The sequence below is a fragment of the Oncorhynchus tshawytscha genome, unplaced genomic scaffold (genome assembly GCF_018296145.1).
Source record: "Oncorhynchus tshawytscha isolate Ot180627B unplaced genomic scaffold, Otsh_v2.0 Un_scaffold_16373_pilon_pilon, whole genome shotgun sequence".
NCBI lineage: Eukaryota > Metazoa > Chordata > Actinopteri > Salmoniformes > Salmonidae > Oncorhynchus > Oncorhynchus tshawytscha.
In genome coordinates this window covers 33,309-57,418 of record NW_024609240.1, presented here as the reverse complement: position 1 = coordinate 57,418, position 24,110 = coordinate 33,309, and the positions used below count along the sequence as shown (strand labels likewise).

The 24,110-nt window shown below is 45.8% G+C and overlaps 1 protein-coding gene across 3 annotated transcripts; it reads right to left on the bottom strand.

Moving 5' to 3' along the window:
• Positions 1-7,573: 7,573 nt before the first annotated feature.
• Positions 7,574-23,153, bottom strand: LOC112240495. Of its 3 annotated transcripts, XM_042314599.1 has the most exons (8): positions 19,517-23,153; positions 19,265-19,402; positions 17,349-17,517; positions 16,465-16,625; positions 16,074-16,264; positions 13,092-13,192; positions 12,887-12,985; positions 7,574-8,814 (listed from the first exon to the last, which is right to left on the bottom strand). In XM_042314599.1, exons 1-8 carry the CDS (start codon positions 23,003-23,005, stop codon positions 8,633-8,635), a joined length of 4,530 nt encoding a protein of 1,509 aa, XP_042170533.1. In that variant the 5' UTR covers positions 23,006-23,153; the 3' UTR covers positions 7,574-8,632. The 3 variants fall into 3 exon arrangements, 2 of the variants coding, with proteins under 2 accessions (XP_042170533.1, XP_042170532.1); XM_042314598.1 differs by having other exon boundaries at positions 19,265-23,153; XR_006082000.1 differs by lacking the exons at positions 7,574-8,814; positions 12,887-12,985; positions 13,092-13,192; positions 17,349-17,517 and having other exon boundaries at positions 16,122-16,264; positions 19,265-23,153.
• Between the last annotated feature and the right edge of the window lie 957 nt (positions 23,154-24,110).

The following is a 24,110-nucleotide window of genomic DNA, read 5'->3' as shown; positions in this document are numbered from 1 at the left end:
GCTGATCCGTATCCACCATGTTATAGATCTATCAAAGCTGATCCGTATCCACCATGTCTTAGATCTATCAAAGCTGATCCGTATCCACCATGTCTTAGATCTATCAAAGCTGATCCGTATCCACCATGTTATAGATCTATCAAAGCTGATCCGTATCCACCATGTCTTAGATCTATCAAAGCTGATCCGTATCCACCATGTTATAGATCTATCAAAGCTGATCCGTATCCACCATGTCCTAATCTATCAAAGCTGATCCGTATCCACCATGTCTGAGATCTATCAAAGCTGATCCGTATCCACCATGTCCTAATCTATCAAAGCTGATCCGTATCCACCATGTCCTAATCTCTCAAAGCTGATCCGTATCCACCATGTCTTAGATCTATCAAAGCTGATCCGTATCCACCATGTTATAGATCTATCAAAGCTGATCCGTATCCACCATGTTATAGAGCTATCAAAGCTGATCCGTATCTACCATGTTATAGATCTATCAAAGCTGATCCGTATCCACCATGTCTTAGATCTATCAAAGCTGATCCGTATCCACCATGTCCTAATCTATCAAAGCTGATCCGTATCCACCATGTCTGAGATCTATCAAAGCTGATCCGTATCTACCATGTCCTAATCTATCAAAGTTGATCCGTATCCACCATGTCCTAATCTATCAAAGCGGATCCGTATCCACCATGTCCTAGTCTCTCAAAGCTGATCCGTATCCACCATGTTATAGATCTATCAAAGCTGATCCGTATCCACCATGTCTTAGATCTATCAAAGCTGATCCGTATCCACCATGTCCTAATCTATCAAAGCTGATCCGTATCCACCATGTCTGAGATCTATCAAAGCTGATCCGTATCCACCATGTCCTAATCTATCAAAGTTGATCCGTATCCACCATGTCCTAATCTATCAAAGCGGATCCGTATCCACCATGTCCTAGTCTCTCAAAGCTGATCCGTATCCACCATGTTATAGATCTATCAAAGCTGATCCATATCCACCATGTCTTAGATCTATCAAAACTGATCCGTATCTACCATGTTATAGATCTATCAAAGCTGATCCGTATCCACCATGTCTTAGATCTATCAAAGCTGATCCGTATCCACCATGTCCTAATCTATCAATGCTGATCCGTATCCACCATGTCTGAGATTTATCAAAGCGGATCCGTATCCACCATGTCCTAATCTCTCAAAGCTGATCCGTATCCACCATGTCCTAATCTATCAAAGCTGATCCGTATCCACCATGTCCTAATCTCTCAAAGCTGAACCGTATCCACCATGTTATAGATCTATCAAAGCTGATCCGTATCCACCATGTCTTAGATCTATCAAAGCTGATCCGTATCCACCATGTCCTAATCTCTCAAAGCTGATCCGTATCCACCATGTCCTAATCTTTCAAAGCTGATCCGTATCCACCATGTCTTAGATCTATCAAAGCTGATCTGTATCCACCATGTCCTAATCAATCAAAGCTGATCCGTATCCACCATGTCTGAGATCTATCAAAGCTGATCCGTATCCACCATGTCCTAATCTCTCAAAGCTGATCCGTATCCACCATGTCCTAATCTCTCAAAGCTGATCCGTATCCACCATGTCTTAGATCTATCAAAGCTGATCCGTATCCACCATGTCTGAGATCTATCAAAGCTGATCCGTATCCACCATGTTATAGAGCTATCAAAGCTGATCCGTATCCACCATGTCATAGATCTATCAAAGCTGATCCGTATCCACCATGTCCTAATCTCTCAAAGCTGATCCGTATCCACCATGTCTTAGATCTATCAAAGCTGATCCATATCCACCATGTTATAGATCTATCAAAGCTGATCCGTATCCACCATGTTATAGATCTATCAAAGCTGATCCGTATCCACCATGTTATAGATCTATCAAAGCTGATCCGTATCCACCATGTCTTAGATCTATCAAAGGGAAATGAAACACCGTATGAATACAAAACAAGACAAGCCGGTCGTGTACAGCTCACGTCAGAAGAACCCACAGCCCTATTGATGGAATCTGATCACCATGACGATATCTCTTCAAAAGCTCTCCAACCTGATGAGTCTTCAGGGCTGTTTAAAATCCTTACCTTTCACTATTACAGGCTGCTGTGTTGTCCAATCATTGTCCTGTCGGTCTCAATACAGAGGAGAGTGGGACTGGACACTTCCTGCAGTAGGAGGATATGTCCCACATGGCACCCTGTTCCCTACATAGTGCCCTGTGGGCCCTGGTCAAATGTAGTGCACTACATAGGGAATAGGTTGTCATTCGGGAGACATCTTGTGAGGAACACGACTCTGTTATTGTACCCTTGGATGATGTCATCGTCGAGGGTGATGGAGATGTTATTAGACAGTTTGATGTTTTCTCTGTACATGCTGTTATCAGGCCGTCTCGTGTTTTCTCTGCTGTTTCACAAGGCCTTCTGAGAAGCAGAGCTTTTTGAACGACAACCCTAAACCCCAAAGCTGAAGCAAATGAAACGTTGAAAGACGTGTTTTTCACCTACAGGTAACATTCTGTTGTCTATCACTACAAGCACCATATCAACAGTAACATTCTGTTGTCTATCACTACCATATCACCAGGTAACATTCTGTTGTCTATCACTACCATATCACCAGGTAACATTCTGTTGTCTAGCAGCACCATATCACCAGGTAACATTATGTTGTCTATCACCACCATATCACCAGGTAACATTCTGTTGTCTAGCACTAGCAGCACCATATCACCAGGTAACATTCTGAGTATGTTGTCTATCACTACCATATCACCAGGTAACATTCTGTTGTCTAGCAGCACCATATCACCAGGTAACATTCTGTTGTCTATCAATAGCAGCACCATATCACCAGGTAACATTCTGAGTATGTTCTCTATCAGCACCATATCACCAGGTAACATTCTGTTGTCTAGCACTAGCAGCACCATATCACCAGGTAACATTCTGAGTATGTTGTCTATCAGCACCATATCACCAGGTAACATTCTGTTGTCTATCACTAGCAGCACCATTTCACCAGGTAACATTCTGAGTATGTTCTCTATCAGCACCATATCACCAGGTAACATTCTGTTGTCTAGCACTAGCAGCACCATATCACCAGGTAACATTCTGAGTATGTTGTCTATCAGCACCATATCACCAGGTAACATTCTGTTGTCTATCACTAGCAGCACCATATCACCAGGTAACACTGAGTATGTTGTCTATCAGCACCATATCACCAGGTAACATTCTGAGTACGTTGTCTATCACTAGCAGCACCATATCACATTCTGAGTATGTTGTCTATCACTACCATATCACCAGGTAACATTCTGAGTGTGTTGTCTAGCAGCACCATATCACCAGGTAACATTCTGAGTATGTTGTCCATCACTAGCAGCACCATATCACCAGGTAACAATCTGAGTATGTTGTCTATCACTACCATATCACCAGGTAACATTCTGAGTATGTTGTCTAACAGCACCATATCACCAGGTAACATTATGTTGTCTATCACCACCATATCACCAGGTAACATTCTGTTGTCTAGCACTAGCAGCACCATATCACCAGGTAACATTCTGAGTATGTTGTCTATCACTACCATATCACCAGGTAACATTCTGTTGTCTAGCAGCACCATATCACCAGGTAACATTCTGTTGTCTATCAATAGCAGCACCATATCACCAGGTAACATTCTGAGTATGTTCTCTATCAGCACCATATCACCAGGTAACATTCTGTTGTCTAGCACTAGCAGCACCATATCACCAGGTAACATTCTGAGTATGTTGTCTATCAGCACCATATCACCAGGTAACATTCTGTTGTCTATCACTAGCAGCACCATTTCACCAGGTAACATTCTGAGTATGTTCTCTATCAGCACCATATCACCAGGTAACATTCTGTTGTCTAGCACTAGCAGCACCATATCACCAGGTAACATTCTGAGTATGTTGTCTATCAGCACCATATCACCAGGTAACATTCTGTTGTCTATCACTAGCAGCACCATATCACCAGGTAACACTGAGTATGTTGTCTATCAGCACCATATCACCAGGTAACATTCTGAGTACGTTGTCTATCACTAGCAGCACCATATCACATTCTGAGTATGTTGTCTATCACTACCATATCACCAGGTAACATTCTGAGTGTGTTGTCTAGCAGCACCATATCACCAGGTAACATTCTGAGTATGTTGTCCATCACTAGCAGCACCATATCACCAGGTAACAATCTGAGTATGTTGTCTATCACTACCATATCACCAGGTAACATTCTGAGTATGTTGTCTAACAGCACCATATCACCAGGTAACATTCTGAGTATGTTGTCTATCACTACCATATCACCAGGTAACATTCTGAGTATGTTGTCTAACAGCACCATATCACCAGGTAACATTCTGAGTATGTTGTCTATCACTACCATATCACCAGGTAACATTCTGAGTATGTTGTCTAGCAGCACCATATCACCAGGTAACATTCTGAGTATGTTGTCTTTCACCACCATATTACCAGGTAACATTGAGTATGTTGTCTATCACTAGCAGCACCATATCACCAGGTAACATTGACTATGTTGTCTATCAGCACCATATCACCAGGTAACACTGAGTATGTTGTCTATCAGCACCATATCACCAGGTAACACTGAGTATGTTGTCTAGCAGCACCATATCACCAGGTAACATTCTGAGTATGTTGTCTAACAGCACCATATCACCAGGTAACACTCTGAGTATGTTGTCTAGCAGCACCATATCACCAGGTAACACTGAGTATGTTGTCTATCAGCACCATATCACCAGGTAACACTGAGTATGTTGTCTATCAGCACCATATCACCAGGTAACACTGAGTATGTTGTCTAGCAGCACCATATCACCAGGTAACATTCTGAGTATGTTGTCTAACAGCACCATATCACCAGGTAACACTCTGAGTTGTCTATCAGCACCATATCACCAGGTAACACTGAGTATGTTGTCTAACAGCACCATATCACCAGGTAACACTGAGTATGTTGTCTATCAGCACCATATCACCAGGTAACACTGAGTATGTTGTCTAGCAGCACCATATCACCAGGTAACATTCTGAGTATGTTGTCTAGCAGCACCATATCACCAGGTAACATTCTGAGTATGTTGTCTATCAGCACCATATCAACAGGTAACATTCTGAGTATGTTGTCTAGCAGCACCATATCACCAGGTAACATTCTGAGTATGTTGTCTAGCAGCACCATATCACCAGGTAACATTCTGTGTATGTTGTCTATCACTAACAGCACCATATCACCAGGTAACATTCTGAGTATGTTGTCTAGCAGCACCATATCACCAGGTAACAATGAGTATGTTGTCTATCACTACCATATCACCAGGTAACATGCTGAGTGTGTTGTCTATCACTACCATATCACCAGGTAACATTCTGAGTGTGTTGTCTATCAGCACCATACCACCAGGTAACATTCTGAGTATGTTGTCTATCAGCACCATATCACCAGGTAACATTCTGAGTATGTTGTCTAGCAGCACCATATCACCAGGTAACAATCTGAGTATGTTGTCTATCACTACCATATCACCAGGTAACATTCTGAGTGTGTTGTCTATCAGCACCATATCACCAGGTAACATTCTGAGTATGTTGTCTAGCAGCACCATATCACCAGGTAACATCTGAGTATGTTGTCTATCAGCACCATATCACCAGGTAACATTCTGAGTATGTTGTCTAGCAGCACCATATCACCAGGTAACATTCTGTGTATGTTGTCTATCACTAACAGCACCATATCACCAGGTAAAATTCTGAGTATGTTGTCTATCAGCACCATATCACCAGGTAACATTCTGAGTATGTTGTCTAGCAGCACCATATCACCAGGTAACAATCTGAGTATGTTGTCTATCACTACCATATCACCAGGTAACATTCTGAGTATGTTGTCTATCACTACCATATCACTAGGTAACATTCTGAGTATGTTGTCTAGCAGCACCATATCACCAGGTAACAATCTGAGTATGTTGTCTAGCAGCACCATATCACCAGGTAACATTCTGAGTATGTTGTCTATCACTAACAGCACCATATCACCAGGTAACATTCTGTGTATGTTGTCTATCACTAGCAGCACCATATCACCAGGTAACAATCTGAGTATGTTGTCTTTCACCACCATATTACCAGGTAACATTGAGTATGTTGTCTATCACTAGCAGCACCATATCACCAGGTAACATTGACTATGTTGTCTATCAGCACCATATCACCAGGTAACACTGAGTATGCTGTCTATCAGCACCATATCACCAGGTAACACTGAGTATGTTGTCTATCAGCACCATATCACCAGGTAACACTATAGTATGCTGTCTATCAGCACCATATCACCAGGTAACACTGAGTATGCTGTCTATCAGCACCATATCACCAGGTAACACTGAGTATGTTGTCTAGCAGCACCATATCACCAGGTAACACTGAGTATGTTGTCTATCAGCACCATATCACCAGGTAACACTGAGTATGTTGTCTATCAGCACCATATCAACAGGTAACACTGAGTATGTTGTCTAACAGCACCATATCACCAGGTAACACTGAGTATGTTGTCTATCAGCACCATATCACCAGGTAACACTGAGTATGTTGTCTATCAGCACCATATCACCAGGTAACACTGAGTATGTTGTCTAGCAGCACCATATCACCAGGTAACACTGAGTATGTTGTCTAGCAGCACCATATCACCAGGTAACACTGAGTATGTTGTCTAGCACCACCATATCACCAGGTAACACTGAGTATGTTGTCTAGCAGCACCATATCACCAGGTAACACTGAGTATGTTGTCTAGCACCACCATATCACCAGGTAACACTATGTGTAAATATTCTTGGTAAATAAAGGTGATTCTGAAAAGAACACGTTTGCTTTTTTCAATGGAATCTTTATTTTTGATATAAATGTTATGTTCTAGAATAGTTTCAGTTTCACTTGGTTTTTCCATGTGCCATCATGGGCAGGCTTTCTATCACCACAATGGGAAGGAGAAAGAACAGGCTTTTCCCCACTATCCCCATTTAGTTTGACTGGTCAGTAATAATGACCCTTTAAAGGTCAAGACAGAGCAGTGGCATGGATAATGGATAGATGGATGCATGCTGGATAGATGAATGGACAATGGATGATGGACAAATGATGGACAATGGATGGATGAATGATGGACAATGGATGGATAGATGAATGGACAATGGATGGGTGGATGGATGATGGATGGATGAATGATGGACGGATGAATGATGGACAATGGATGGATGGATGCATGATGGATGGATAATGAATGATGGACAGACAATGGATGGATGGATGCTGGATGGATAATGAATGATGAACGAACAATGGATGGATGGATGCTGGATGGATAATGAATGCTGGATGGATGATGGTCAATATGGAGAAGTGGAGCAGTCTTCCATGAGACAATCATTGAATCATATTATTAAACAATGTTTACCTCTTAGATTTTAATTTGCCAAATTAAATAGAAATAATAGGCTCTGTAACAGTGAACATTTACAAAACATTTACAAAAGTAAGAAGATATTGTATACAACATCATATTTACAAAGTCATGCTTAACATATAAAGAACCGCAACAGAACATCAAGGGGAACGTGATGCGTTAACCAACAGATAAATAATATGGACATTAAAACCAGTCCCAGAAGTTCAGTCCACAGCAGGGTTCAAGGTGTCAGATCTGAAAAGGTATGGATAGGTAACAGTCAAATGGATGCTGCTTCACCTTGTCCTCTGATAGGCAACATTCTTGGACCTAGGAAATCCTTTCACATCTGTACAAGTGGCAATGGACCTAGGGGTTAGGAGCTAGGGATTAGGAGGGGTTAGGAGCTAGGGATTAGGGGTGTGGAGGTGTTAAGGACTAGGGGTTAGGAGCTAGGGATTAGGGGTGTGGAGGTGTTAAGGACTAGGGGTTAGGAGCTAGGGGTGTGGAGCTGTTAAGGACTAGGGATTATGAGCTAGGGGTTAGGGGTGTGCTGTTGTTAAGGACTAGGGATTAGGAGCTAGGGGTTAAGGACTAGGGATTAGGAGCTAAGGGTTAGGAGCTAAGGGTTAGGAGCTAAGGGTTAGGAGCTAAGGGTTAGGAGCTAAGGGTTAGGAGCTAAGGGTTAAGGACTAGGGGTTAGGAGCTAGTGGTTAGGAGCTAAGGGTTAGGAGCTAAGGGTTAGGAAGGGTTAAGGACTAGGGATTAGGAGCTAGTGGTTAGGGGGTTAGGAGCTAAGTGTTAGGGGTGTGGAAGGGTTAAGGACTAGGGAATAGGAGCTAGGTTTAAGGGACTAGGGGTTAGGAGCTAGGGGTTAGGAGCTAGGGGTTAGGAGCGAGGGGTTAGGAGCGAGGGGTTAGGAGCGAGGGGTTAGGAGCGAGGGGTTAGGAGCGAGGGGTTAGGAGCGAGGGGTTAGGAGCGAGGGGATAGGAGCGAGGGGATAGGGGTCAGGGGTTAAAGACTAGGGAATAGGAGCTAGGGATTAGGAGCTAGGTTTTAGGGACTAGGGTTTGATGTGTCGGCAGAGCGAGGCGATCTGTGTGATGCAGCTGGTGACAGCGGGGGGGACGGGCTGGGTGGTCTCTCCTCGCCATGACGCCAGCGCAGCCAGAGCCTCCTTGGGGTTGCTAGGCGACAGGTCGTAGACAGTGTAGACAGCTGCCAGCTGGACCTCCCAGGGAACACCTGGAAATGACATCACAGAGACTCATTGGTTGGCCATCTGTCCAATACAGACACACAGATCTGTCCAGTCTCATCTGTAAAAAACGAAACAAAAAGTAATTCTGCTCAGATGAGACTGGACAGATGTCTGCCTGGTCCCGTCTGCCCGGTCCCGTCTGAGCAGAATTACTTTTTGTTTTGAGGTTAACTGAGGTTATCAGGAAACGAGGCGTACAGCGCCTTCAGAAGGTATTCAGAACCCTGGACTTTTTACACATTTTATGTTTACAGCCTCAATTAAATACAAATATCAGCAATCTACACACAATACCCTATAATGACAAAGCGAAAATAGGTTTAGACAATTAAAAATTAAATACCTTACTAAAAGTTTGGACACCTACTCATTCCAGAGTTTCTTTATTTGTACAATTTTCTATATTGTAGAATAATAGTAAAGACATTAAAACTATGAAATAAAACACATGGAATAATGTAGTAACCAAAAGAAAGTGATAAATATATTTTATATTTGAGTATCTTCAAAGTAGCCACCCTTTGCCTTGACAGCTTTGCACAATCTTGGCAATCTCTCAACCAGCTTCACCTGGAATTATTTTTCAACAGTCTTGAATGAGTTCCCACATATGCTGAGCACTTGTTGGCTGCTTTTCATTCACTGGGCAGTCCAACTCATCCCAAACCATCTCAATTGGGTTGAGGTCGGGTGATTGTGAGCTCAGGTGCATCCGGTTTCCATTGATCATCCTTGAGATGTTCACACAACTTGATTGGAGTCCACCTGTTCAATTGATTGGACATGATTTGGAAAGGCCCACACCTGTCTAGATGAGGTCCCACAGTTGACAGTGCATGTCGGAGCAAAAACCAAGCCATGAGGTTGAATAAAATTGTCCGTAGAGCTCCGAGACAGGATTGTGTCAAGGCACAGATCTGGAGAAGGGAACCAAAACATTTCAGAAGCCAAGACTCTTCCTAGAGCTGGCCCCCAGGCCAAAATGAGCAATCGGGGTAGAAGGGCCTTGGTCGGGGAGGTGACCAAGAACCCGATGGTCACTGACAGAGCTCCAGATTTACTCTGTGGAGATAGTAGAACCTTCCAGAAGGACAACCATCTCTGCAGCATTCCACCAATCAGGCCTTTATGGTAGAGTGGCCAGACGGAAGCCACTCCTCAATAAAAGGCACATTACAGGCTGCTTGGAGTTTGCCAAAAGGCACCTAAAGGACTCTGAGAACATGAGAAACAAGATTCTCTGGTCTGATGAAACCAATATGAATCACGTTGGCCTGAATGCCAATCGTCACGTCTGGAGGAAACCTGGCACCATCCCTACGGTGAAGCATGGTGGTGGCAGCATCATGCTGTGGGGATGTCTTTCAGAGGCAGGGACTGGGAGACTAGTCAGGATCGAGGTTCACCATCCAACAGGACAACGACCCTTAGCACACAGCCAAGACAATGCAGAAGTGGTTTCAGGACAAGTCTCTGAATGTCCTTGAGTGGCCAAGCAAGAGCCTGAACATCTCTGGAGAGACCTGAAAATAGCTGTGCATCCAACCTGACAGAGCCTGAGAGGATCTGCAGAGAAGAATGGGAGAAACTCCCCAAATACAGGTGTGCCAAGCTTGTAGCGTCATACCCAAGAATACTCAAGGCTGTAATCGCTGCCAAAGGTTCTTAAACAAAGTACTGAGTAAAGGGTTTGAATACTGATGTAAATGTAATATTTCAGTTTTTATTTTAATAAATTAACGTGTCTTAACTTTTTTTTTGCTTTGTTCATTATGGGGTATTGTGATGTCATTATGGGGTATTGTGATGTCATTATGGGGTATTGTGATGTCATTATGGGGTATTGTGATGTCATTATGGGGTATTGTGATGTCATTATGGGGTATTGTGATGTCATTATGGGGTATTGTGATGTCATTATGGGGTATTGTGATGTCATTATGGGGTGTTGTGTGTAGATGAGGGGGAAATCAACAGTGTAATCCATTTAGAATAAGGCTGTAACGTAACAAAAGTCAAGGCATCTGAATACATTCTGAAGGCACTGCATGTCCCACGTCACAGGGCATCTGAATACATTCTGAAGGCACTGCATGTCCCACGTCACAGGGCATCTGAATACATTCTGAAGGCACTGCATGTCCCACATCACAAGCCATCTGAATACATTCTGAAGGCACTGCATGTCCCACATCACAGGGCATCTGAATACATTCTGAAGGCACTGCATGTCCCACGTCACAGGGCATCTGAATACATTCTGAAGGCACTGCATGTCCCACATCACAGGGCATCTGAATACATTCTGAAGGCACTGCATGTCCCACATCACAGGGCATCTGAATACATTCTGAAGGCACTGCATGTCACAGGGCATCTGAATACATTCTGAAGGCACTGCATGTCCCACGTCACAGGGCATCTGAATACATTCCCACGTGAAGGCACTGCATGTCCCACATCACAGGGCATCTGAATACATTCTGAAGGCACTGCATGTCCCACGTCACAGGGCATCTGAATACATTCTGAAGGCACTGCATGTCCCACATCACAGGGCATCTGAATACATTCTGAAGGCACTGCATGTCCCACATCACAGGGCATCTGAATACATTCTGAAGGCACTGCATGTCCCACATCACAGGGCATCTGAATACATTCTGAAGGCACTGCATGTCCCACATCACAGGGCATCTGAATACATTCTGAAGGCACTGCATGTCCCACGTGACAGGGCATCTGAATACATTCTGAAGGCACTGCATGTCCCACGTCACAGGGCATCTGAATACATTCTGAAGGCACTGCATGTCCCACGTCACAGGGCATCTGAATACATTCTGAAGGCACTGCATGTCCCACATCACAGGGCATCTGAATACATTCTGAAGGCACTGCATGTCCCACGTCACAGAAGCGGCATTTGTAAACGTAAACATTTTTTCTTTTAAATCAAACTTGTATTCCATCCATAAATACGAATAAAATTGTTAGATTACGAGCCTAGTTGGTTTAGCTACAAAAGGCAGGAATCTTCCTGCTAGCCATGATTGGCTGAGATAATGGATGGGCTGGACATGCCAGGAGAGGAGTTTGGATTGGTCTACCATGCCAGATGCTTCTGTCTATAACGTGAGCTGTTCAGTATGTGTTGACAGTCATTTCTACCACACTGTTTTTGAAAGATATAACATTAGCCATTGATATAACATTAGCCATTGATATAACATTAGCCATTGATATAACATTAGCCATTGATATAACATTAGCCATTGATATAACATTAGCCATTGAGAACTACCAATGTTTTTCTACCTTTCTCAACAGCATTGAAACCCTGAATGTAGCAGGCGCTATCGACAGATCAGTTGGAACAAGTGACGGGCTACTTTCTCCACACGCCACAGTCGGTGTGAACCGGAGTGACTTGACACAACACCGGCCAAACAAGATGTAGCTACAACCAAACCTGAGTTAAAAATGGTTCCAGTCTACCGTGAAGCGTTCCTCCATGTAAGAGTCTAGCTACAATTTTAGATATAAGTTCTTAATTTAGTCAGAAATGTGTTTTTATTGCAAGCTAAAGTGTACTGTTAGTTAGCTTGCTGGCTCGCTAGCTAATGTTACGTGTATAATCTGTGTAGTAATATGATTTGAATCAGAAATCCATTCACGTTGCTAGTTATAGCCTAATGTTAGCTAGCTAACGTTGACCCTAGTCTGTTAGCTTAGCTACCGGCAGATTCATACTACAGCTAAGACAACGTTTGTATTGGTAGTAGTACGAGCTGGGATTGTGCCCAGTCATAGTTTAGCTCGCTAGCCACATTCAGCCGTGGCAGTATATCATCCTGAAGCCTTGAACTACACACATTCAGCCATGGCAGTATATCATCCTGAAGCCTTGAACTACACACATTCAGCCATGGCAGTATTTCATCCTGACGATAGACATTCTGCCGGGTTAAAGCGACTGGGATGTCAGTCCGTCTGAGTAGAATGACCGATGAAATATAGATGGACCATTTCAGAAGCTTTACAGTAGACGGTTACCTTCTGACTGTCCGTGTCTGGCGAATGTGTTGATGACCCTGGCGATGTTCTTCACAGACGAGCCGCATCTCTCCTTTATTCCGAGCTGCCCGAGGCGCCCTAACGAGGTGGTTCTCATGGTTACACTTCATTGGTCAGTTCAAATTATATATTTTTTTTAAAGTGTTGAATGAAAAAAATTGTACACAAACAAAACCCCGCCCACCTATGAGTCTGAGGACCGCAGCCACAGTGACATCCTGGATGGGTGTTTGTCTTGACCTGGGCTGGGTCACCCAGGAGTTCATCATTGGCCACAGCTCTGTACTTTAAACAGAACAACAACAACACACCTAAGGCCATGATTCACTGACTGATAAACACACTCCTACATACTGTATCTGTCTTCAGACTGTCATGTTGTCTGACTGATAAACACACTCCTACATACTGTATCTGTCTTCAGACTGTCATGTTGTCTGACTGATAAACACACTCCTACATACTGTATCTACTGTCTTCAGTCTGTCATGTTGTCTCTGACTGATTAACACACTCCTACATACTGTATCTGTCTTCAGACTGTCATGTTGTCTGACTGATAAACACACTCCTACATACTGTATCTGTCTTCAGACTGTCATGTTGTCTGACTGATAAACACACTCCTACATACTGTATCTGTCTTCAGACTGTCATGTTGTCTGACTGATAAACACACTCCTACATACTGTATCTACTGTCTTCAGACTGTCATGTTGTCTCTGACTGATAAACACACTCCAATATACTGTATCTACTGTCTTCAGTCTGTCATGTTGTCTGACTGATAAACACACTCCAATATACTGTATCTACTGTCTTCAGTCTGTCATGTTGTCTCTGACTGATAAACACACTCCAATATACTGTATCTACTGTCTTCAGTCTGTCATGTTGTCTCTGTCTGACTGATAAACACACTCCTACATACTGTATCTACTGTCTTCAGTCTGTCATGTTGTCTCTGTCTGACTGATAAACACACTCCTACATACTGTATCTACTGTCTTCAGTCTGTCATGTTGTCTCTGACTGATAAACACACTCCTACATACTGTATCTACTGTCTTCAGTCTGTCATGTTGTCTCTATCTCCACTGACTGATATGGTGATACAGGTTGTGGCCGAAAGTTTTGAGAATGACAAATATTAATTTTCAAAGTCTGCTGCCTCAGTTTGTATGATGGAAATTTGCATATACTCCAGAATGTTATGAAGAGTGATCAGATGAATTGCAATTAATTGCAAAGTCCCTCTTTGCCACGCAAATGAACTGAACCCCCCCCCCCCCAAAACATTTCCACTGCATTTCAGCCCTGCCACAAAAGGACCAGCTGACATCATGTCAGTGATCCTCTCGTTAACACAGGTGTGGATGTTGACGAGGACAGGGCTGGAGATCACTCTGTCATGCTGATTGAGTTTGAACAGACTGGAAGCTTCAAAAGGAGGGTGGTGCTTAGAATCATTGTTCTTCCTCTGTCAACCATGGTTACATGCAAGGAAACACGTGCCATCATTATTGCTTTGCACAAAAAGGGCTTCACAGGCAAGAATATTGCTGCCAGTAAAATTGCACCTAAATCAACCATTTGATCAACCATCAACCAAGTTCATCAAGAACTTCAAGGAGAGCGGTTCAATTGTTGTGAAGAAGGCGTCATGGCGCCCAAGAAAGTCCAGCAAGCGCAAGGGCCGTCTCCTAAAGTTGATTCAGCTGCGGGATCGGGGCACCACCAGTACAGAGCTTGCTCAGGAATGGCAGCAGGCAGGTGTGAGAGCATCTGCACGGACAGTGAGGCGAAGACTTTCGGAGGAGGGCCTGGTGTCAAGAAGGGCAGCAAAGAAGCCACTTCTCTCCAGGAAAAACATCAGGGACAGACTGATGTTCTGCAAAAGGTACAGGGATTGACTGCTGAGGACTGGGGTAAAGTCGTTTTCTCTGATGAATCCCCTTTCCGATTGTTTGGGTTATCCGGAAAAAAGCTTGTCCGGAGAAGACAAGGTGAGTGCTACCATCAGTCCTGTGTCATGCCAACAGTAAAGCATCCTGAGACCATTCATGTGTGGGGTTGCTTCTCAGCCAAGGGAGTGGGCTCACTCACAATTTTGCCTAAGAACACAGCCATGAATAAAGAATGGTACCAACACATCCTTTGAGAGCACCTTCTCCCAACCATCCAGGAACAGTTTGGTGACGAACAATGCCTTTTCCAACATGATGGAGCACCTTGCCATAAGGCAAAAGTGATAACTAAGTGGCTCGGGGAACAAAACATCAATATTTTGGGTCCATGGCCAGGAAACTCCCTAGACCTTAATCCCATTGAGACCTTGTGGTCAATCCTAAAGAGACGGGTGGACAAACAAAAACCCACAAATTCTGACAAACTCCAAGTATTGATTATGCAAGAATGGGCTGCCATCAGCCAGGATGTGGCCCAGAAGTTAATTGACAGCATGCCAGGGCAGATTGCAGAGGTCTTGAAAAAGAAGGGTCAACACTGCAAATATTGACTCTTTGCATCAACTTCATGTAATTGTCAATAAAAGCCTTTGACACTTATGAAATGCTTGTAATTATACTTCAGTATTCCATAGTAACATCTGACAAAAATATCTAAAGACACTGAAGCAGCAAACTTTGTGGAAATTAATATTTGTGTCACTCTCAAAACTTTTGGCCATGACTGTATAGTGTACAGAATCATTGTACCATCTAAATCGCTGTATCTTTTCTATAACTATATTTTCCATAACTGTTTACAGCCGGTGTACAAAACCGAAGGTACATTTAAAAAAAAACTTCAGCCCGGAAGCATAGAAATAGTGACATAGAACAGATCTACCTCTTCTTAGACTGGCTTTCGATGACAAATGACAGATCTATAACTCGCATTTCTGTGTGAATTTGGTGAGGTCACCTAAAAAGTGACATCTGCAGTCAAATGGGGCTAACTGGCTGAGTTAGTAACATATATGATCTAACCATCTTCAACGCTCCCACCCCCCACGCTGTCTAGATTAATATTTATCTGGACGGTCATAATGACATTAAAAGAGTTTGCTAAATGCATCTGGTTTTGTCTTCGTTGTTTTGTTCGCTGGTGAATTTCAGTCCAGCTGTGGCAGTCAACAACAACCAATAGCAGGCCTGCTTTCTACCTCAGTAGGTTGTCATGGGTCCACTCCCAGTGTGTATGAGAGCAGAGCAGCTCCAGGGTGAAGACGTGTTGCCAGGCAACGGGGTTCAGGTCCTGTCCCTGTCGCGGGTGTTTCTGGAAGGTCATCTCAGCTGCAGCTCTGACGGACGTCAACGTGCGGGACACCAACTGATCCACGTCACTAGGAGGACTCTGGGGACACAGACATGGCATGAAGTCCAAACAGATGTTACGCCAAGCTTCACAATACACAAACAGGAAATGGCCTTCTCAGCGACGGAATACTGACAACTCTTCCCTCTGTTAATTGATCAAAAGGCGGAGACCAATAGACAACAGTAGATCCATAAACCTGTTCATGACCACAGACCAAGATTACAAAGATGCCATACCGTCTCCCATCCCAGGTAAGCAGTTAGGCAGTGGAGCACCTCTCCGTGAGCTTTGACCTTGGTGACCGTGTGGATGGCCTGGCACACTACAGTCCTGCAGGAGAACACATTGGGCCATGTGGTCACCATGAACAGAACCAGCTTGGTTGACTCAGGGAAATCTGGGGGGGGGGGACAAGAACAGAAACAATGTCAACTCAAGCTGAAGTCACGTGACGTCAGTCAACTCAAGCTATTCAATGAAGCCATGCTACCTTCTCTAAGGATGCCGTAGGCCAGGATATGTTACCTTCTCTAAGGATGCCGTAGGCCAGGATGTGCTACCTTCTCTAAGGATGCCGTAGGCCAGGATGTGCTACCTTCTCTAAGGATGCTGTAGGCCAGGATGTGCTACCTTCTCTAAGGATGCTGTAGGCCAGGATGTGCTACCTTCTCTAAGGATGCTGTAGGCCAGGATGTGCTACCTTCTCTAAGGATGCCGTAGGCCAAGATGTGCTACCTTCTCTAAGGATGCCGTAGGCCAGGATGTGCTACCTTCTCTAAGGACGCCATAGGCCAGGATGTGCTACCTTCTCTAAGGACGCCATAGGCCAGGATGTGCTACCTTCTCTAAGGACGCCATAGGCCAGGATGTGCTACCTTCTCTAAGGACGCCATAGGCCAGGATGTGCTACCTTCTCTAAGGACGCCATAGGCCAGGATGTGCTACCTTCTCTAAGGACGCCATAGGCCAGGATATGTTACCTTCTCTAAGGATGCCGTAGGCCAGGATGTGCTACCTTCTCTAAGGATGCCGTAGGCCAGGATGTGCTACCTTCTCTAAGGATGCTGTAGGCCAGGATGTGCTACCTTCTCTAAGGATGCTGTAGGCCAGGATGTGCTACCTTCTCTAAGGATGCTGTAGGCCAGGATATGTGCTCTGTCCCAGTCCCTCCTCCGTCGGCACAGAGCAGTGTAGACTCTAACCAGAGCCTGGAGGTGAGACCCAGGCAGCTCAGTCCTCTCAGTCTTCAGCTTAGTCAGCATCACCGACATCAGATCATCTACCAGAGGCTGACAAGTCACAGGACAGCCATGTACCAATGATTCACAGTACCAATGAGTCACAGGACAACCATGTACCAATGAGTCACAGGACAACCATGTACCAATGAGTCACAGGACAACCATGTACCAATGAGTCACTGGACAGCCATGTACCAATGATTCACAGTACCAATGAGTCACAGGACAACCATGTACCAATGAGTCACAGGACAACCATGTACCAATGAGTCACAGGACAACCATGTACCAATGAGTCACTGGACAGCCATGTAAGAGGTGTTACTGTCTACAAATTAAAGGGATACTTTAGGATCTCTGCTAGCAGATACCATAGACTTCCAGTCATTATGCTAACGCTAGTTAGCAACTACGTTCAAACTGCACGGAGACATAAAAATGGTATCCACGAGTTCATCTGACTCTGGGGAAGTCGATAAAGGGTCTCATTGACAAAATCCAGAATAGAGGTCGACCGATTAATCGGAATGGACGATTAATTAGGGCCGATGTCAAGTTATCATTTATACCTTTATTTAACTAGGCAAGTCAGTTAAGAACACATTCTTATTTTCAATGACGGCCTAGGAACGGTGGGTTAACTGCCTCGTTCAGGGGCAGAACGACAGATTTTCACCTTGTCAGCTCGGGGGATCCAATCTTGCAAACTTACATTTAACTAGTCCAACGCTCTAACCACCTGCCTCTCATTGCACTCCACGAGGAGCCTGCCTGTTACGCGAATGCAGTAAGCCAAGGTAAGTTGCTAGTTAAACTTATCTTATAAAAACCAATCATTCATAATCACTAGTTAACTACACATGGTTGATGATATTACTAGATATTATCTAGCGTGTCCTGCATTGCATATAATCTGACTGAGCATACAATCATACAAGCATCTAAGTATCTGACTGAGCGGTGGTAGGCAGAAGCAGGCACGTAAACATGAATTCAAACAGCGTTTTGCCAGCAGCTCTTCGTTGTGCGTCAAGCATTGCGCTGTTTATGACTTCAAGCTTATCAACTCCCGAGATGAGGCTGGTGTAACCGAAGTGAAATGGCTAGCTAGTTAGCGCATGCTAATAGCGTTTCAAACATCACTCGCTCTGAGCCTTCTAGTAGTTGTTCCCCTTGCTCTGCATGGGTAACGCTGCTTCGATGGTAGCTGTTGTCGTTGTGTTGCTGGTTCGAGCCCGGGGAGGAGTGAGGAGAGGGACGGAAGCTATACTGTTACACTGGCAATACTAAAGTACCTATAAGAACATCCAATAGTCAAAAGTTAATGAAATACAAATGGTTTAGAAGGAATTCCTAGAATAACTATAACCTACTACAACTTCTTACCTGGGAATATTGAAGACTCATGTTAAAAGGAACCACCAGCTTTCATATGTTCTCATGTTCTGAGCAAGGAACTTAAACGTTAGCTTTTTTACATAGCACATATTGCACTTTTACTTTCTTCTCCAACACTTTGTTTTTGCATTATTTAAACCAAATTGAACATGTTTCATTATTTACTTGAGGCTAAATTGATTTTATTGATGTATTATATTAAGTTAAAATAAGTGTTCATTCAGTATTGTTGTAATTGTCATTATTACAAATAAATAAATAAATAAAAATGGCTTTTTTGGTCTTCCAATAATCGGCATTGGCGTTGAAACATCATAATCGGTCGACCTCTACTCCAGAAGCCTTTAAAAGATCCTACGGTAAATATGCTATGTAGGCAAAGCTGTTCGTGACTAACCTGATTTTCTGAGAACTCAGAGAGGACCTCTTTCTCCTCATCCCGTAACACAGGCTTCCTAGACAGATTCCCAACAAACAGGTGACTCTTGATGACAGGCAACAGGTCAAAACACTGGGCTGCTATCTTCTCTAAGGCCTGGGATATGGAGGCTTCGCCTGCTGCTTTCCCAACCAATTTCTCCTTCTCTAAGGCCTGGGATATGGAGGCTTCGCCTGCTGCTTTCCCAACCAATTTCTCCTTCTCTAAGGCCTGGGATATGGAGGCTTCGCCTGCTGCTTTCCCAACCAATTTCTCCTTCTCTAAGGCCTGGGATATGGAGGCTTCGCCTGCTGCTTTCCTAACTAGTTTCTCCTTCTCTAAGGCCTGGAATATGGAGGCTTCGCCTGCTGGTTTCCCAAACAGTTTCTCCTTCTCTGTAGGCTGTGAAGAACTCCCATGTTGAGGTGTCCTGAGTAGTGGGTCAGGACTGGCTGATGTCGTGGAGGATATCCCCTTCGCAGCAGGAACGGCCGTCGCCCCAGCAGGGCCGGGGGAGCAGTTATCCAGCCTCAGTCTTTTGGCACTCTTTGGTAGAAGCATGTTGACTCCACTTCGCTTCCCTCTTTGCTCCGTTTTGGTGAAAGCCGTGGACGAGGAGTTGATGGTTTTGAAGCCAGATATCTGACTGACAGAGCTGGAAGGTGTGGTCCCCGTCTCAGCAGAAGACATAGAGAGGTTTCCTCGGAGGATACTGAGAGTCCAGGCACGGGCAGACAGTTCTGGATACATGCTGTCTAGAATCCTCATGGAGTTCTCCTGGGCGGGACTAGTGGAGGAAGAGGAGGGGCTGAAGGCAGGAAGTCTCCCTGGAACAGGAACAGCGTGTTTAGGAGTGGCTGAACCAAACTGTAGTGGTGAGGAAGGGGTGGTTCGAGACGGGGAGCTCAACATCTGACCATCAGGTGCTGTTTGGGACCCCACAGGGGAAACAGGCCCTTCCATTGGTGAGGGAAAGGACAGTTTACCAATCACCTGTCTTGGATTGCCAGGTTTTACCGGTCTCGGAGGAGTTACAGTGAGAGGCATCAGAAGAGGAGGTAGAGGAGGACCCATTTCAAAGCGAACCTTCCCAATGGGAACTTTCCATGTACGTTCTGGGGAGTGGCCCACAGGCAAGGCTGCTGTAGGTTCTGGGGAGTGGCCCACAGCCAAGGCTGCTGTAGGTTCTGGGGAGTGGCCCACAGGCCAGGCTGCTGTAGGTTCTGGGGTGTGGCCCACAGGCAAGGCTGCTGGCCTGATCCCTTCACTCATGTCAGGGCTGAGTCTTTCAATAATAACTTTACATGAAAGGGTGGTCGTTTGCTGGCCGTCCCTGGGAGCCGCTCCGTCCCTGGGAGCCGCTCCGTCATTCACTGAGCTGGTTTGGACTGCGTTTGATCTAACAAGACTCTTCCTGACACGCCCACTTCTAGTACTGATCATCTCAGTCTTGTCTTTCCTACCTAGTTTCTCAGACCCTTCATCTGTCAGCTGGGACTCAGACCTTGACTCAGAGATGCAGTCAGTGGTTGTAGGACGCGTACGGTCAGCTTTCATATCCTGGTGTTGTAGAACATGGACTGGGCGATCACAATCTTTCAGCATCCCGTTGTTCAAAGACTCGTCACTCTGTAACTCTGTTGGAGACGGTGGATTCCTAATGTCAGACCCTGGGTCTTCAGCATCTTTCCTTCCATTCATCCTCTTCGGTTGTGTACCAGATCTCAGGAGCTTCACGTTCACCACAGGGGAAAGACATATGGGACTATGTAACCTCTTGCAAACTGTATGGTTTCTGCTACTCTGAGCATTGGGTTTTGTTGCCTGGATGTCTTCATGGAGTTCAGATGTCGTAGTACAGTTCTCTACGTTCTTTACAGAGCTCATTAAACTGTCAGGAGAGATGTGGACACTTGTAGGGTGACTGGGGGAGGCCAGTCCTTCTGTAGGGTGACTGGGGGAGGCCAGTCCTTCTGTAGGGTGACTGGGGGAGGCCAGTCCTTCTGTAGGGTGACTGGGAGAGGCCAGTCCTTCTGTAGGGTGACTGGGAGAGGCCAGTCCTTCTGTAGAGTGATTGGGGGAGACCAGTCCTTCTGTAGGGTGACTGGGGGAGACCAGTCCTTCTGTAGGGTCTCTGGGGGAGGCCAGTCTTTCTGTAGGGTGACTGGGGGAGGCCAGTCTTTCTGTAGGGTGACTGGGAGGGAACAGTACATCACCAACCTGTTTCCAAGAGAAACCCTCTTCATCGTCTTTATCTGATTCCTGGCCTGTAAACAACTTGTCTTGTTTATGGGGACATGCTTGAGGAGCTGCTTTCTGATCAGTTGTGTTACATTGAGTGTTAGGAGCCCATTCAGTCAGTTGTTCTGGACCAGTCACTGTCTCCGCAGAACACTCAACCAGATGACTGGGTTCCAGCTGTTTAGTGGAGGGAGTTTGAGACACGCTGGCCTCTCCTGACTGATCTTTAATGCTTTCTACTTTCTCTGAGTCCCCATGGTTGATGCTCTGACCCGCCAAGACACAGCCATTATAACACGGGTTAGTCTCAACATCCATCTCTGTCATGTCTGGTGAGAAGTCCTGCACTTCTTCTCCTTGTGTCTGGGTGAGTGAGGTCTGAACGGCCCCAGTATGGACAGAGAGGTTGCCTGGATGCTCTACTGAGTTTGGGAGACACTCTGTGGCTTTGGTAAAGTAAGGTAGATCATTAGAGGAGTTTTGACTCTCTCCTGATGGGGACTGGATGGTTTCAGCAGCTGGTTCTACCTGCATGTCTTCCTGTTCACAGACAGCCACACTGTTCCTCTCTGTCTCTCCTGAGGTCCCGGTGGCCAGATCAGGGCTTTTTCTCAGAGTAGAATTAGTACTGTCTGAAACAGGGCTTTCTCTCTGAGTAAAATTAATTCTGTCTGATGGTAGTTCCACTGAGGAGTCTGCAGGTTGTTGTCCTGACAACACAAGGGCCATCTGATTGGCTGGTCCAGTTTTCTGTCCTGCTGTCTGATTGGCTGGTCCTGTAGTGTAGACAGAGTGGTTTCTGTTCTCTAGAGGAAATCTGGTCCCTCGAGCTCTGGACTCCAAGACATCATCCAACCTCTCCTGAGCTGAGGAGCAGGGTAAGGGGGAGAGGACAGGGGGCAGCGGCTTGAACCAGTCCAGGATCTCCTCAACTGATCTACTATGTTTATGGCCTGGCGGGTCAATGTTCCTGCTGGGTCCATGACCTGCCGGGTCATTGTTCCTGCCGGGACCAGGGCCTGCCGGGTCACTGTTCCTGCTGGGTCCATGACCTGCCGGGTCATTGTTCCTGCTGGGTCCATGACCTGCCGGGTCACTGTTCCTGCCGGGTCCATGACCTGCCGGGTCACTGTTCCTGCCGGGTCCATGACCTGCCGGGTCACTGTTCCTGCCGGGTCCAGGGACTGCCGGGTCACTGTTCCTGCCGGGTCCAGGGACTGCCGGGTCACTGTTCCTGCCGGGTCCAGGGCCTGCCGGGTCACTGTTCCTGCCGGGTCCAGGGCCTGCCGGGTCACTGTTCCTGCCGGGTCCAGGGCCTGCCGGGTCACTGTTCCTGCCGGGTCCAGGGCCTGGCGGGTCACTGTTCCTGCCGGGTCCAGGGCCTGGTGGGTCACTGTTCCTGCCGGGTCCATGGCCTGCCAGGGTCACTGTTCCTGCCGGGTCCATGGCCTGCCAGGTCACTGTTCCTGCCGGGTCCATGGCCTAGCTGGGTCACTGTTCCTGCCGGGTCCATGGCCTGCCGGGTCACTGTTCCTGCCGGGTCCAGGGCCTGCCGGGTCACTGTTCCTGCCGGGTCCATGGCCTGCCGGGTCACTGTTCCTGCCGGGTCCATGGCCTGCCGGGTCACTGTTCCTGCTGGGTCCATGGCCTGCCGGGTCACTGTTCCTGCTGGGTCCATGGCCTGCCGGGTCACTGTTCCCGCTGGGTCCATGGCCTGGCAGGTCACTGTCAGGTCTGTGGGGGTCAACTGTGCTGCGGTCTTGTAGGTGCTCCTTTAACTGCTGTTTCCTCCTGGCTGTGAGTGAGACAGAGACATAATGATATTCTGGTCTGTTGTAACAAGGGAAGGTCCATTATATCATATGACATCATTACAATGCGTCTTGAATACATACCAGGGAGGTGTGATGAGGGAGGAGCTACACACACCCATAGATCCTCCAGCAGCCTCTGGATCTTCTCTGTAAAACACCCCACCGTATCAACACCATGACGACTGTAGGTACTACACCCCACCGTATCAACACCATGACGACTGTAGGTACTATACAACACCATGACGACTGTAGGTACTATACAACACCATGACGACTGTAGGTACTATACAACACCGTGACCACTGTAGGTACTATACAACACCGCGACCACTGTAGGTACTATACAACACCGCGACGACTGTAGGTACTATACAACACCGCGACGACTGTAGGTACTAGACCCCACCGTGACCACTGTAGGTACTAGACCCCACCGTGACGACTGTAGGTACTTACACCCCACCGTGACGACTGTAGGTACTACACCCCACCGTGACGACTGTAGGTACTTACACCCCACCGTGACGACTGTAGGTACTACACCCAACCGTGACCACTGTAGGTACTATACCCCACCGTGACCACTGTAGGTACTACACCCCACCGTATCAACACTGACGACTGTAGGTACTATAATACACTGTGACGACTGTAGGTACTATAATACACTGTGACGACTGTAGGTACTATAATACACTGTGACGACTGTAGGTACTATAATACACTGTGACGACTGTAGGTACTATAATACACTGTGACGACTGTAG

Excerpts from the sequence above, each read along its gene's own strand:
- LOC112240495 (XM_042314598.1), bottom strand. The coding sequence starts at position 23,005 with ATGGACCCGGCAGGAACAGTGACCTGGCAGGCCATGGACCCGGCAGGA. Across the intron at positions 13,193-16,073 it reads ACCCATGACAACCTACTGAG|TACAGAGCTGTGGCCAATGA; the intron begins GTAGAAAGCAGG and ends TTCTGTTTAAAG. Across the intron at positions 12,986-13,091 it reads TGCGGTCCTCAGACTCATAG|GGCGCCTCGGGCAGCTCGGA; the intron begins GTGGGCGGGGTT and ends CCACCTCGTTAG.